Source organism: Hyposmocoma kahamanoa, unplaced genomic scaffold (genome assembly GCF_003589595.1).
Source record: "Hyposmocoma kahamanoa isolate Upper Pololo Valley unplaced genomic scaffold, ASM358959v1 78, whole genome shotgun sequence".
Taxonomy (NCBI): domain Eukaryota; kingdom Metazoa; phylum Arthropoda; class Insecta; order Lepidoptera; family Cosmopterigidae; genus Hyposmocoma; species Hyposmocoma kahamanoa.
This window is the reverse complement of record NW_020653945.1, coordinates 10,253,997-10,271,289: the sequence shown is the minus strand read 5'-3', so window position 1 is coordinate 10,271,289 and position 17,293 is coordinate 10,253,997. Positions and strand designations below refer to the sequence as shown.

At 34.2% G+C, this 17,293-nt stretch overlaps 1 protein-coding gene across 1 annotated transcript; it reads right to left on the bottom strand.

The window, feature by feature from the left end:
* Positions 1-630: 630 nt before the first annotated feature.
* Positions 631-16,809, bottom strand: LOC113232875 (parafibromin). The gene is made up of 12 exons (XM_026467747.1): positions 16,664-16,809; positions 16,479-16,584; positions 16,283-16,402; positions 13,901-14,049; positions 13,130-13,355; positions 11,538-11,709; positions 11,203-11,334; positions 10,352-10,538; positions 4,660-4,777; positions 4,334-4,475; positions 2,778-2,919; positions 631-1,484 (listed from the first exon to the last, which is right to left on the bottom strand). The coding sequence occupies exons 1-12, from the start codon at positions 16,792-16,794 to the stop codon at positions 1,448-1,450; spliced, it is 1,662 nt and encodes a 553-aa protein (XP_026323532.1). The 5' UTR covers positions 16,795-16,809; the 3' UTR covers positions 631-1,447.
* Between the last annotated feature and the right edge of the window lie 484 nt (positions 16,810-17,293).

Below are 17,293 nucleotides of genomic sequence, written 5' to 3'. Positions count from 1 at the left end.
TTATACAGTGTTGTAAAATACTACAACCTCGCAAGACTATACGACTATATTACATCATAAAGAATAACGTCTAATTCATGACTTTGCAAAACACAATAATATTACCAAATATGCATACATACATATACTTCACGCCTTATACTTCACCAAATATAAACTTTTCATTTATTTTTTTCTTTTAATTTAGCATTAAGGCTGTAAGTTTCAAGGTGCAAGCGTCCTCCGCAACGACCCCATCCTCGCTCCTGCGTTTTGCATCGTATAGCACAGAGTTATCACTGTATAGAACATAGATTTCCAAACTTCTTGGCTCACCGCCTTAGGCAAGATAACAAAATTTCAACGCCCACCACCACAAAAAAAAATTAAAACAGGTATTTTTTATATTAACTTCATACAAAAAATCACAAGGAAAAAATTATAAATACATACCATATAACTACATCTTTTAGTTTACACTATAGATAATTCAGGTTTTTGTTTCAAATGCGGTAGCATTCCCTGGACAGCATCAACGTCTTCCAATTGCTTCCCAGGCCCCTACCGCCCCCTTAGTACTCTTCAGCGCCCACGAGGTAGGGGCCACTTTGGGACACTATGATTTAGAGCACCTATTTAAATATATTTATTTTTGTACGAAAGTTAAATCTAATCTAATTAAAAGTCAAGGAACAAAAATTGTTGTTTATGATGTTAGTAATATAGTCCTGAGAAGTTGTTAATATTTTACAAAAAACCCTGTATAAATTATCTGTAGAAAAGGCAACACTGAGCTGGAATAATATAATATTAATAATACCACAGCTTTTTCTTTCGTTTCACGCGTTAAGACGGTTGACCTGAATTTAGGTTTAAAAATGTGTGCAACAATATAATATTGGATAGAAGATAAAAGTAGCAAAATATACATAAAACTTGTACCTACAAATACATACTATAATAGCAACAGTCCTTTACATATGTAGTCTGTTATCAGATATTTTATGGAAGGTTTCATTTAATCGGAAAAAAATAATTGGCCAAAATATTGAAATGGCGCGAGTTGACTTAGATAACTTTGCTTTTAATTGATAAATCAGATATTGGGTTCGATTCTGAGACGCATATTTCTTAACCTAAAACTGAAATAATTTGACTAATGTCTCCATATTGAATGAAAATATCTTATTGCACTTTAAAGCCATGTAATTGTTATAAAAACGTTATAAGTTGTGTTTCATTTTCCCATACGTGGTTGAAGATAAACTGCATTAGTGTATAACACCACAGCAGTAAATTTAAGATATTTCCTTGAGCATTTGTCATAAAATATTCCAGCCAATAGCGTCGGCACTAGAATTAAAATTTGAATTAGTTTAGATTAAGATGACTGCGCATTAGAATCGACGCCATTCACACGTCATAATAAACTATAGGATAAACTTTTATACAGCTACGTACAACGAACTTAGAATCTAAGGTGCGGTTTGTTTTTCATCATGTGCCTGTAACAAGGGTGAAAAAATATTTAGAATTATTGTTCAGTGTATATACTTCACATAATGCATGTGTAATGCAATGCAATAACTTAATAATAATATTAATAATAAGTTATATTATAACCATTAAGTCATACAGTAAAAATGAAGTTATTATGTGACCCCAAATAATACCTTTGTCATTACAGTCATGGAGGTGTAATGCTTAAACAAACAACAGGGGATTATTATTGGCATCTCTTCGCGGCTTAAGAGTCTATACTACCTCAATTGGCTTGGGTTGGTTCCGCATAACAGTGAAATTGTTGAATCAATCACTTTGGAAAAAATATATAGTAAAATTGAGGAGATACACTGATTACTAGGAAAGGGTTGTAACCCTAACTAGCCGTGAACAGGTGCACGGCAATGAAATGGGAAACTTCCGGTCCACAAAATTTATTAAAGAAGTAAAGTTTAAAGAAAGGGCTGTAACAATAAAAAGGTAAATGTAAAAAAACAGGTACAACAGTATAAAACACTCCCTACACTTTATTATTAAGGCACTTACCCCTAAATGGGCCGAGTAACTGAATTACAGATTTAGGTACACGAAGGCTGTAGGCTTATAAATTGTAACACATGATTTAGCTTATTAAATGATTACAAACATAGTAAAGAACCAGAATTAGTGATTATTCGCGATGGAATTTGGAACAGCTCTGACTGTTGTGGCGGTCGAGCTGGGAGTGACCGTAGCACGAAAACGAAATGAGAAAGTGAAGGAAGATGGAACAATTCAAATTTAAAATTTAAATACATGTAAAATAAAAAATGATAGGATACAAGCGGAGAGGCGATACAAAGAGGTGAGATGACGGTGTAACGAGATCACACCGTCACAACTATATGGTGTGAGAACCCAATTCCTAAAAATTTTCACGATGGAAAAAAACACAAACTTACCTAAATTTTACAAGAAAACTGCTGTATTCAATAGGTACTTTACGTATTTTTTTACCAATGATTTGTTTAATATCAACTGAACTAAATAGAACACGAAATAGTATACGATATACATTTTTCAAATGGCTTTAATTTCGTTTGTAAAAAAATAAATACTGAAATAAAGCCTGCCGCTCGACCCAAGCAAAATGAATCTTATTAGTATGAGAAAAATTCGAATTCGAGCTGAGGTAGTATAGACTCTTAATAATGAAATTCGAAAATCAAGCGTCGAAAAGTGTCAATAACGAAATGATGGATAATGGCTATAGAACTCTTTTAGAATTAATTGCACGTGCACCAAAAATGGCATACCTGTCAAGTGTTTCCCAGAAACCGAGTAGAGCGGCGCGGTCGAGATGCCGCTTGGTGCGGCTGAGATTGAGCACCGTCACGGCCCAACGAGCGACGTTTGCGTCTAGCTTCATTTCGTCGTACTTGAGATGGAAAGCGCAGACTGTGGACAAGATTTAAGAATATAATTGATTTTTTCATTACAAAATACCAGAGATGGAAAGCGCAGACTGTGGACAAGATTTAAGAATATAATTGTTTTTTTAATTACAAAATACCAAGGTTCGTAACTTTTTACTGTTTGCTCCAATTTTGATTGTATCTAGAGCAAAGTTTCTTAGAATTTCCTCTTTAATGCTATAAACGAGAGATTTAGGAATGCCCAGTGGTTTAAAATATAGCATGTCCCTTACATTAAAGAAAGATGTTTAGTTGTGCCTTACGTTACTAATATTTTGTGTGTAAACCGTCGTATGCATAAACATAAAGCATAACGTAAGCATGGAGAGAAATAGGAAATTACACGTAATTCTATTGTAAAGGATGCTTTATCTGGTGGTTCACGAAATTTACTCTACCAAACAATTTCATAATTTTTTGTTTCTACTTCCCTTCCCTTTGAGTTAGTCTGTACATAATACAAACTAAATCAAATAAATTGTTATTTATGATTTAGCCAAGCGCGATCAGGTCGATGATCCTGCACGCCTAAATAGGCCATTCACTCACGCCTACATAATGCCAATTCTAATATATATATATACGAGGATAGATTTCATAATATTGTAATCTGTCTCTTTTGAAGATGGTCTAAAATGAGAGTTCATTGCGCAAAAGTGTTGCCCGCTTGCAAGCAGCTAGTGATTGCAGTCGATAAATATTATATAGACTATCGACTCAATGTTGTTTACGCTTATGCAATTAATAGTCGAACTTGTTTCATTAGAATCATCATTGCACATTATTCGTCGCAACTGCTGGGCATAGGTTCATTTTATTTGTCAATTTTTTGAAACATTGTACATACATACACTACGCTTAGAACTATGTCTATTAAAAATAGAAATAGGAGACATATTTCATTGTTTTTCATTTTAATTTAATATACATAACCATGTCTGCGTGCCGTTATTAAAATGTGTATGAATAAAAAATCATTTAGATTCTAATAGGCCAACTGTCAAAATAAGAATAAAGAATACAATAACGAACGAACGAAAATGATAAATAGATATTATTATTATAATAATAAATAAATATTAATAATTATAACGCAATTAGTAATTATTAGAACCTCGTAACAGTCATAATTCAGACCTTTTCGGCAAAATTTTACCTACTTGCACATTCCGTCGATAAAACTATCGACAACAATATGACTATTTAAAACTGGCAACCCTGCAAATGTCATTTTATTCAATGTTAAAAAAAGAAAGACTATAAGCCATATGCCCATTAGCCAAATCTTATTTTGTCGACTGTTCAAGTTCTCCCTCTCACGCCACCACCTTTGGCGCGACCAAGTTTTACCCGTCAAGTTACACACACCCTTTTCTTTACAATCATAATGTACTTACTATGAGCAAAGATTTGTACAGGATTGCCTTCCCAAGGCCAGCCTTTAAACTGCCACGCGGGTCCCTGTACGAACACGGCAACAACGCGGTCCCATTCCGCCGCTGACAGTCTCCCAGGGTTGTCTACCACTCGGTACGGCACCTAGGAAGATTTCAGAAATTTGTGATATTGATAATTATTAATAAAGAATTGGAAACTCAAACAGTATAGCGAGTATTATTAATAAAAATGTCTGTAATATAACTCAGAATAATTTTAATGCCTGGATATTTCAAACTGTTTAATATGAATTTTGAATAATGTCTGCATTTTTTTAAATGCTCACTGTAATTGTGGCTTGATTATTTGGTACGTGTTCTCCGGCTGGTCCTTTTCTTCTCTGTAATAATACTTCGTTTTCACGCGCAGCGCCTTCGGCTTTCTTCTGTTCTACAGGTACAAATCTGCAAACGAAAACAAAAATGAGTATTGAACTGAAACTTACATACGTCAATGTTGATAATAATGTTTGTCAACCGCTTTTGAAACCATTAGAGGATGGAAAAAAAAGGAAAGGAGCTGCCCTATCTACGGAAAACGTACCTACCAAAACCAAAAATGCCCACCACAAATGGCGAATTTAGTGTTGTGCCATAATCATAGATAAGTCAATATCGACATGCAAAAGTATGGCTTGAATGTTGAAACTGTTTTTTATGTTTGCGAATTTGTATAGTTTACTGTAATCAAAGTATGATTAATACTAGGCAAGTAATGAGCCATTTTAATCAAAATGAAATATGAAGTTATTTACCAATAAATGTAACGATGGAATTGCATTATCATGTAATCTAGTTACGTTCAAAGTTCTATTAAAATTTGACTTCAAAATGGAGCGAACAAACGAAGATGGTATTTGATCCAATGTTTATGTTCGGCAGTCCTATAATTTCCAACCATTCTTTCTTTCTTTTCTCATTTGTAGGTAAAACTAATAAAAATATAAAAATTTAAAAATAATAAAAATGCAATAATAAAAACCACGTAGGGAATTGTTTTAATGACAGAACATCGATAATATGTCTGCTTACTAGACCAACACTATCTTAAAATAATCGTTATCAACAATCATCAAATTATACTAACAAACAGGCAATCTAAAGTAACCAAAGCAAAATTCGGCAAGACTTATGAATAAACTACTTAAATGAGTCTAATTACACGTGATATTTGGGCTATTGTATTATTTACGAGCTCTGTACCCCACCGTAGGTGGGGTCGGGCTCGGCCTGCGGCGCGGTTTCGGTTTACGGGATGTGCTCATGCTCTTCGGTGGCACAGCAGTTAGTACTATGGGCGCTTGATGAGGAGGTCCATTCCCGATTTATGCCAATTTAAGAAATGAACATTTCTAAGTTGGTTTTGGTGTGAGTATTCTGGGTTATTGTTGATTTGGTATTCATAGTACCTACATAGTACAGGAAATTCGGCAGTAGTTTGGCATTTTTTCCCCCTAAATACTTCTCTTTGGCATAGCTTTCAAGAAAATGAAATCTAACATAGAGACGGTTGAGATACAACAACGCTATAATAAGTATCTCATTTCCACTACATCGGGAAGCATGCTTTACATTTTTACAATTGTGAGATCTTGTACTCGTAATCTATTACGTCTCCGTATATTATCTTCATTTGATAGCGTGCGGACGCTTCGGGCTTCGCCCTCCGCGGACCTCGGCCTCCGGCCTCGGCACTTATGGCTTTGTTTTAAAAAAATTGAAATAGTTCTTTAATGGCGGCCATATTTAAAAATTGCAAAAATATATTTTGACCATTAATTATTATCAAACAATCTTAGAAATCTTTTCGTGCCAATTTTGAGTCCGAGCAAAGCAATTTTTTCAATAGCCATTTACATAAAAAATTACGGCTATATCGAAAAACGGCAGAAACAAAATTTTAACTCCAAATTGTGATTGAATGCCATGCCTTTTTCAGTCGAATTAGAAGAAATTTTTATCTACTGCCAAAAAAGTTTGTATGGCAGCCATATTGAAAAATGGCGAAAAATAAATTTTGACCGCTAATTATTATTAAACATTCATAGAGACCCCGACATGTTCACTTTCAATCGAATTAGAAGCAAATTTTTGTCTGGCGCTAAAACAGTTTGTATGGCTGCAAATTATGACCGCAAATTATTATCAAACACCTATTATAACGAGATACCCACATATCGATTTTCAGTTGAATTAGAGCTAATTTTTATTAGTTGTCGAATGGCGGCTATATTAATAAATGATGTAAAACCATTTTTGATCACAAATTATTATCAAGTATTCCTAGACCCATACATGCCAATTTTCAAAGGGTTTAGGATTTTCATTTTTCTGCCGCCAACGAACGCTGCTATGGCGGCCATATTTGAAAATGGCGAAAAACCAATTTTGACCACAAATTATTATCTAGAGGCCTCCGTATGCCAATTTTCAGCCGAATCAGAGCAAGTCCGTTTCGGCAGCCACTTTGACGAAAAAAACGCTTATGTGACAGCCATATTAAAAAATGGCGAAAAGAAACTTTTGACCCCAAATTATGGTTAAGAACTCCTAAAGACCCCCAATACCAATTTTCAGCCGGATCGAAGCAAGTTTTTCTTCGGCCGCCATTTTGAATTCGCCATCTTATTTTTTTTTAACCCAGGCAGTTGACCACTATTAATCTCTATGACATTCCTTCGAGCACCTCCTACCTATCTGTAATAGTTTCCGTGATAGGAGACTTTGAAATTTGTATGGCGGTCATCTTTTCCGTGATAGGAGACTTTGAAATTTGTATGGCGGCCATCTTATTTATTTGAATTTCGAACATCAAAGTGCACAAATATTCCCTTCATATATTATAGTTTTTGCAGGCCGTTGATCACTCTTTCATATTTTCCACATTTAGGTCTTCTCATATTTGATTCTTTGCTTTGGAATATACCCGTGTACAACGGTATAAATATCTTTTTTCCACGATATCGGGAATTATGCGTTCTATTTCTATCAACGAGTAAGAACTTGTAGCTTTATATATATGTAATAGGCAGAAAAATAACACATAACGTAACGTGACGTGTAATGTAACATTCGGTTGATTTCCGATTTTCTACTGCCGCACCCCTTAACGCTGAAGCGACGCATTTTTATCAATACTTAATTGTTCTCACTGTCATATTTTTGCCAATTTCATTACAATTCATGCTAATAATTCACTAAAACATTTGGCCAAACATTGGTTTTGACAACCGGAAATGGTTATCAAAGGGTACTACAAAAATGGCAAAATCAATACAGTTGGCATTTAAGATGACGTTACGTATTTTCGATTCGAGTATTTGACATAAATCAATGTAGTGCTATCTCTTTTGGCTTACGACGGCACGCAGTACTCAAACAAAGACAATAAAATGTTTATGTTTTCAATGTCTGAATGCATCACATACATATAACGTCTGATTTATATATGTCAATATAACATGTCCTTTGGTTTCCATCATTGACTTACAAATAAATGGACGTCGGATTCGCGCTAAAAAGTATACGAATTTACAGGGCGTTAAAATCGTATACAGAGCGTCAATCACGCTTTTGTCTTCGTTTGTTCGATTGACAGCGCGCTTGTCAATGATGCCGTATTGTGTGGTAAAACCTTCTAAAAAATTACTTAACTAAAGTGAAAAAACAGGATGGCATATCATATTTTCAGTAAGTACTACATTGTGTTATCATAGTTATCATTTAAAAGTGTTATTTTATGCACTAGTATATATAGTATTTAATTTATATTTAAAATAATCGTAAATATAAATTACAAAAGTAATCAAAATAATCAAATAGCTAACTGTCTCTTTCCGACTCATTGCTCGCGTAAAAGACTGAACAAGACCCATCACGTCAATTTCAATTGTTTGAAACACAAGCGTTCGAAATATTTAGAACAAAAATTTCATAGAGTCGCTTTGAAGCTAATGTTATTATTAAAATATTTTTTAATACATGTTAGTAATACTTTCAAATATTGTTGTACTCTTTCTACGGCTCGGGGTTACGAATCAGAAGACCGAAAATACATTTGCCCGAAATAACGTTTGCATGAACTTCCGTAATCCCGAAAGTATTTTTTTAGGTTTTTCGGGAGAAATATGTGTATAGCCTACGTTTATTTCTCTCGTGAGTTTGGGTGTAATTTGTGGTTGTCTATATGTGTGTCCATGGCACCCACGACACAGGGTTTCCCTAATGCGGGGCAATGTTGAGTGTGTGCGTTATTATAATTATTATTATTAATTAGTACCTAAGTGTTTATTTTGGAAAGCGTTTCTCTTTCGCAATCAATATCGCGCATTTTAATCTTGTAATTATCTCACAACGGCAAATACCCTACTACCGTCATAGTCGTACTTTTTCAAGCACAGGAAACATTTGCAAGAACTGTGAGCAGTACGACTAAGCCTGTTGACGGAATCAACCGTTGTCAGTGATAAGCCGTACTAATTATATTGAATCAATGTAAGCACTACGGCATATAGAAAAGTGATGACGTTTTTGAGCGCAGTATAATTTCAGTACTATGCACGAACGGGTTAAGAAAATGGTAAGAAAAGAAAGGAAACCAGAGCTGATGCAAGCTTGATAAAAGACCATAATATTAAAGCTTTGGTATGTGATTACATCAATGAGTGAATAGAAAGGAGAGAATACAGGAATTTATCCAGGAAACATAGCTTGAACTTAAGAAGAAAGTGACAAGTATTAACAGAGAACATCTTACACCGCCAAAATGCATTAAAAATCAAAAGTTGGATGAATGACAAAAAATAGCAACTTAAGGAACAAAGGAGGTAATTGAAGCAGACTGACAGTGCAAATTAAATAAGATTTTTTTTAAAGTTTAAGCAATTTGTAGCTTTCACATGCAAACAATGCATAATAATATAAATAGTACAACCTTGATAGCCTAACGGTTTGCACTGTGGGCACTGGATGAGAAGTTCCCAGATTCGATACCGGTATGATCAATTTAACAAATTAAGTTTTCTAAATGATATATGTCTTGATATTCTATTGTAAAACAATCACCTGGTCTGAAACTAGGGAACTCTCTGTACACACTCCCCGTGAGTATCAGAGCAACAGAATCCCAGAGCAGAACCAATTTACAAAAGTTCATTTCCCAAATTGGTTCTACTGGGAATCGAACCTGGGACCACGAACGATGGAAGTTATTCCGGGGCATAACTCAGAACACCCAGGCCAAAACAACTTTCGAAAAGTTCACATTTAGTTTTATAGTTGATTGAGCTAATTTTTTATGGTTTTAAAAAAAAATCTCGAATAACACGAGAAATCGGGTACGAGAATTCTCGAAATTTAAGAAAAAATAGTCAGACCCTACCTCGTAATAAATGGCATTGTGTAAAATTCAACATTTACGTATAAAATTTATTTATAAATAATAAAGGCTACTCCATTATACCTGTGTTCAAGTAGTTTTCACTAGAAGCTACATATGGTGTATTTTGGTAACTTTCCAGTAGAAGCTGAATATGGTGTTTTTTGCGCCTTTCAATTGTTGCAAGCAAAATTAGGCAGTACTGCAATGACATTACAATTTTAAATTCAACGTTTTAGCTTTTTCATATTCCTTTACATGTCACTACGTTTAAATAGGTTGACTTGATCCATTTTTTTCGTGGTTTTTGTATTAGACCCGTCGTCCATTTATTTGTAAGTCAATGGTTTCCATAGTCTAAGTTGAAAACACAGGCGCTTTAGTAATTCTGCTTTTTCGTTTATAATCAAACCCCCATATGAGGCACTACTAGAAAAAAACAACAGCCGACCATTAAGACGAATTGGCCATGTTCCCTAAGATTTGAAACCTACACGTATGTAGTGACGTATCACTCACACGAAAATATGGAATGTTTTTTTTATTGGGATATTATCGACAGAAAAATTAGTCATAAATATGAATATCAATATGACACATACTTAAGATCTTGCAGCATATCCTTAACGTTATACATAGTGATGAGCGATGTGGCAGCTGCAGGTATGATAATGATGGGAGTGCGGGAAGGTCGCTTGCCGCCACCGCCTCCAGCCGGGGGTCGGGCCGCAGCTACGGGAAGAAGTTCGCGCCGGCCTGGCGTACCGCCCGCTGATACCGGCCCGTTTTCTGTAACAAAAAATGTCTCAACTCAAGAAGTTTGGATTAGGCAAAGAATCTGAATAAGGTATACATTTAAAAATGGCAAAATAATTGCATTTAATCTAGTTGCATCAATTGGAATACATTCTCATTACAAGTGAGTGTTATAATTGACAGGCGAAGCCAACATAGTCAAGGATTCGATAAGGAATTCCCGTTAATTTGAACTTTACTTTAATTTTAGGTTAGTTTTCTCTGCCTAATTTCGGTGGCAATTGTTATTATTTACATGTTCTAGAATATTATCATAAGTATTATTCAAAATTCGAGTGCATGAATGAATGAAATATTCTTTATTGCATATAAAAATTACAATGACAACACACAACAATAATGTAAGTATCACAGAGTAAACTAATGTAGAACAGGTGGTCTTATTGCTAAGTAGCAATTTCTTCCAGGCAACCTTAGTGTAGTAATATTATTTAATATTTCACGATAAAATATTCGAATACTTAAATAATAAAAATTGGCACTGAAATTAGGTACACAAAACCATCCTGAAAATTACCCATTCCTTCAAAATGTAATTTTAATAGTTAGTATACTTCAGAACAAGATCAGTATAATTAGTATAATGTAGTAAGTGTGCTGTTTGTTAATAATAATAATAATAATAATAAAAACTTACGTGGCATCTGTCTCGGGTGATTCGGTGTCTGGGGCGCACGTGCCGCCACTGGCACACTAGGCCCTTCTGTCACCGACTTTAGCGTCATACCGTGGTAGGTGCCCATAGTGTCGATTTTGAAGCCTTCAGTCTCTGTGGTAACAAATAAATATATTTATAAACAGCTGTATTATGCAGTTTATATACAATTTATTTAATGCTTTGACCTTTTTTGGAATGCATGTATTTGTCAATGGTATTTGGACAATGTTGTTCTTAAATGTTTATACGCTTGGTCTAAGCACTAATGACAGGTTCTTTGTGTATTTTACTAGTTAAATTTAATAACAGTATACCTTCTTTTTGTCTAATGAATCGTTCCTGATCGTATCTGTTATATTGTGCTTGCTGTGCAGGTATAACAGTAGGTTGTGGCATTATAATGGGTTGAGGACGCGGTACTCCAGGTCGTCCTTCCTCACGGGCTCTTATACTGCCCAATAACGCCGATATGCTTTTGGCGAACGACTGAAACATTATTCAATATTACATAAATTTATTAGGCAATAAAAAATAAGCTAAAATTTTGGTTAGAAAGTAAAATAAAATAAATAACTATTTAAAGAAATATTTTTTTCTAAAGATCAAGTTTCGGGAATGTGTCTAGTTTTACGGAAACTTTTTAATTCGGAAGAACATCATTTCAAATATTAACCATATATCCTGTATTAATCATTATGGTGAACTGCTAATTGTAATCACGAATTAGATAGGCGGAAAAATTATAAATTCAAATAATACATTACAATGAATATCGTCAACTTGCGGAAAATTTGAGTAGCCTTGGATTTTACAAAACAGCCATGTTATGTAAAAAAATACGCTACTTATTATACAAGTACATATAACAGAACAAAAAAGTAATATAACATTAAAATAAGGAAAGTAGCCTTTATATTTAAATAAATAAGTATTAGACAAAGCTATTATATTAACATCGGCTTAGTACAGACTTAACGTTAATCGAAATTCAATAACATGTTTCTTTTTAGATTTGTTTTCTACTGTCTTTAGGAAGACATTTAATTTAATTTTAATTTATTAAACCAACACAACAGTCGGCATCCAAGACAGATTAACACATTAATTTGTCTAGAACTAGATTTGAACCAGAATGCTAACCAGGAGCGTGTATGTACGGCATGTTTAGGAAAGTTACTGTCAATTAATTATAAATTGCAAAATTTATTTTGGTACAAATATATAAAAGAAAATACAAAAAATAAGAAAAAGTGTTAAAATTAAACTATTATTATTTTAATTTTTATAGTTTACCTATACTACTTGAGGACATCAGAGGCGGACTTTTTAAATATGAACTAAATATATACTTAGAATTAAATATATCTAATTGTTTATTGTCTTTAACAAGGTCATTATGCATGCATTCTTGTTATGGGATTGTAAAAAGATGTGTTGTTTTTAAAAAAATTTAGGACAAACGCCTTTGGACGCCGAGGGTTGTATCTAATGTTAATATTAATACTAGCCAATAAATTAGCGGAATTAAGGTAAGAGTGTAAGATTTTGTGAAGATATATTAAATCATACATTGTTCGACGGACACTGAGTGATACTAGATTGCATTTAGATAGTCTGGTTTCGTAGGTAGGCATCTGGCGACGACAATGACCCATTCTATAAAAGAGAGATCTGAGAGCTCTTCTCTGTACATCTTCGATCTTGTTGGAATGACCATGGTAGTAAGGTGACCAACCACTGTACCATACTCCAGAACGCTTCTTATCAATGAGCTATAGAGATGGATAAAGCTATACAGTTTCTTGAAAGACATTACCAAATTGTTTTGCTTGATTATACAGCAGCGTAGGCAGGCAGCAATGTATATGTAGTTAACATTGCAACAACTGGAAATCCTAATACTCACCTTTCCATTACTCTGTAATACTGTAGTCCTTGTCCTCCACTGTCTTTCACGGCTAATGATATCTTTAGTCAGATCAACATCGTAGTCGAGAATAGCCCTTAAGTCTGATCCTACAACTCCTAATGTATCTGAGTAGTCATTACTTTTAATAGTAGTTCTTTTCTTTGCTAGACGTTTGGCTTTAATGGCGGCGATTTTCTCCACTGACATAGCCTCTGATAGAGATCTAAAAGCAAAGTGTATATGGGTCAGAATCGAAAGTTTTCAAATAAAGGAAATTATATTTTGGAAGTTTAAAACTGACGGTATTCATAACAGCTTGTGTGACTAACAGTGTGGATATGTCAAAGTGATCAAATACCATTATTTGCATACATTTTGTTATAAATAAGCTTTTAGGCCTATTATTCACTAAAGCAGAGCACACGGGAGATGTGTTTAAACAATCGATAGTATTTTGTTATTTACATCTTCATGTTTTAAAAGAAGTTTAATTCCTATTGGATGCTTAAACATGTCTCCCCGGTTTTGTAATAAACAGGCCTTATAATCCCGCAGCAGCTGGATCCAGTGTCACAGATAGCCCTGAATAGGTAAAAAAGGCTAAGATACGAATAAGAGTTCAGGGACTCAGGCTCAAACTGTTCAGTTTAGCGCTGGGTACCAGTTTGTGAATTGGATCGGAACATGTCAGCAAAGTCCATTGCCCATAGAACTGGATCCACTTACTGGAGCAATATATGCCAACCTTGAAAGTCTCAAAAGCCTTACTTGATGTTGTCAACTGTGACTGAAGCCTCTTTAGGTGCATCAAGACGAGCAGCGAGTTGTTCTCGCACTTTTTGCACTTGCAAATTATCTTCAATGCGAGGTTTCTTCGCTGCCGATTCTCCACCTTCATTGTCATGTGTGCGTTTTACCTAAATACAGTAGGCAAGCAAGTATTCATTAAATGTATTCACGACAAGTATTCCTATTATATGCTGGACTAAAATTTTTTTAACATAACATACAAATGAAGCTAGTATTACTTAGACTATAATATACCTATCTACTATGTTCATTGTAATACCTAGTTTTCACACTAGTTTACCCCTTTTCCAGACTGTTCATCTGGTATCCATTGATGGAATCAAATAACACTAAGGCCACAAATTTGCAACAGTGGTGCATTCAGCAGGGCATTCAAGGTTTGCGAGTATATTGTGTGCAAACTTGTGTCTTGTGCTCAATGCACCACTGTTGCGAATTTGCGACCTAAGTTCCCTAACCGTGCCATGGCAATATAGTACAAATTGTTAAGAATATTTCCATGATTTTGTAGTTATATGTATATGATATTTTTTACTCTGCTTGTATCAACCTAAACCAAATGTGACTGAAATTAATAAAATTATAACTAATTTCCCATGAAAAGTTGAACAAACTTCAAATAAGATTAAATGTACTGCATGGTTGGCCTATTACAGAGAATGACCCTGATCTTCAACCATATTCGTTGCAAAGTTCAGACCTCTCTATACAAGGTGATAGTTTTCTGGGTTGCCATATCATAATCCCAATAGCATTGCACAAAACTCATACAGGAATGTTAAAACGAAAACACTTGTCAGTTGTAAACGTTGTGGCTGTGCCACAATGATGAGATATAAGCTATGGTTAGTGACTGTACGACATGTCTTGAAAACCGTTACATGCCACTGAAAACTAACTACAAACGATATAATAAACACTGGGAAAGTTAAATTTCATTTATGTGGAATTTGGACCATTTCAACAATTTAGAACTTTTTCATAGCAAAGGACACTACTGTGCCAACTGTAGTCACCAAAGACTAGAGAAACATTTGGCCTAAGTAGCAGAATTGTATCCAACAAAGTTATGGCATTTGTTTTCAACATAATGGAAAAATTCTTGAAGGCTAATAATATTTACAGTGTGAAAACCAGCCTTCGGGTTTATACGGTGAATGGTGTAAACAGTTAAGGATAAATTGTGCAAGGTACCACATGGCATGGGATATGATGACTCCTGACATGTTACCGAGATTAAGAGCAATTTGATTCACAACAACAAACAAAAGTCCACATGAGCTTTTTATGAAAGAAGCCTATGAACATTGTTGGACATAATTCATTCAGACAACTTTTAAAAAATTACAAGTGACCATAGCCAATATGTCCCAAAGAAGTCAAGGCCAGATTTGATTTTAGAAGTAAATAGATTGGGATTTATGTCATGGTTTCACTTTTGCAACTGAATGTTACATGTTTTATTGTTTCAATATATGTTTTAATTGTTTTCTGACTATATTAACCCCAACACCTAGTTGGCACATAACACTATGTGCTACCCCACTCTATCCCCCCCAAATTATGTTCTTTTTTTACCAGGCTTGTAACACTCAAGTATCTCAATCACACACAAGATTCAACATTCTAAATATAGTAACTTAAAGAAGATGTTGGCTTTCCCTCCAACACAACAGTAAGTGCATTGAGTAATAATATAATGTTTCTCAGTCAATAACATTGCAAGTTAGAAGGGCTCTAGTTTTGGACTAAAACTAATACCTACTTTTTGATTCCAATATGAATTTATTTCAAGGTTAAAAAAATACCACATTAATGAATACATTTCAAGCTAAATGCCCCATTATGATAGTTACAAATTTACCGTGCACAAGTGCAAGCAAGGGACATAAATTGGTGACTGTCAGTATTACTTATTTCTGGATAATAATTTGGTCAAACATTTATTTATTTATTATTTTTGGGGCAGCTTTATTCAGGGCCTGTATCACTCATCACTGTAACCATGAATTATCTATTGTGATCACCACTAATTAGAGTTCAGAGCCAAGGCTAACAGCATTAAAGAATAAAGGAATTTGGTCAGATAAATAATTTAGTTCAATTACAAAGTTTTTTTGTAATCTTAATTCATCAACCTGTATTCCACAAATTAGTAGGTAGTATTAACTAGATATACTATACCATCCATTCCAGTATTTGCTTAAAACCTACATCAGCTTACCTTTATCAAAAATACACCCCTCACTTTTGTATAAGCTCCTTCATATAAAAAATTACACTTCAAAGTCAACTTTTTGAAGTATCATTTATAGGTAATACCTACAAACCAAACCTTACCTGTGTCGGTATTTCCAATGGAGCACTTTTGTCTATAGATGCACAGGTAGCAGTTTCACCATTTAAATATGCTAACAACTCTTTTCTGTCTGGACGGCGAACAGGAGGTATGTTTGCAGCCTAAAAAAACCACGATGTTAACAATACTAACTCAGAACACTCAGAATGGAAAATGTTTATGAAACTGACAACCTACAGCTGCTTGACGGACATATACTGGATGGGTCAGGTGGATATTTTTAAGGATAAACAGGAGACATTCCAACGTGTAATATTCCTTGACACTGCCCTCCTTCCCAGACCTTAAAAGAAAGTTACAACAAAAAGTTAGTGTAATGTTTGTTAAAAAAGCTGTAACAAAACACGGATATCTTTACTTACCCCCACATAAGATAGTTGGTTTTGACATTTTTAGGCCATGAAAATTCACCAAATATAATCTGGTTATCACGTTCAATTATTTCCTTTTTATTTACATTATATTGGCGAAGTAAACTAAGTGGGTCCGCCATGATTACGTCGTAGTGTCGATGTGCACACAAATAATTCTATAACATGAGCTTGTTGTCCAAATTAACAGTACATACGCACGAAATTAAGAAAGTCTAACACAAAACCAAGAAAACACTGCACCTTTTCAACACATTTTACAATATTATCTCAAATATTTTCATATTTATAACCCCGCACCGTGTCAGTTTTCATTTATTTTTTATTTGTCAGTTAGATGTAGTGTTGTCAGGGCAATGAATCGAAATTTACTATTTCGTTACCTGAAAGTTACATTTTATAAGTTCGTTTGTTTTAGGGAGACTTTACAGTTCTAAGAGATATATATATAAATCCTAAAAACATAAAAAATAAATATTAATATTACAATAAAAATACGCTCAAGAAAAATCAATAACCGGTAATTGATAGATATCGTTTTGTTTGCGCCACCTCGGAGTTACTTTTTAGTCTAATTTGGGTGCGTTTTATAAGTATTATAAAGTGATAATGTTATTTTTG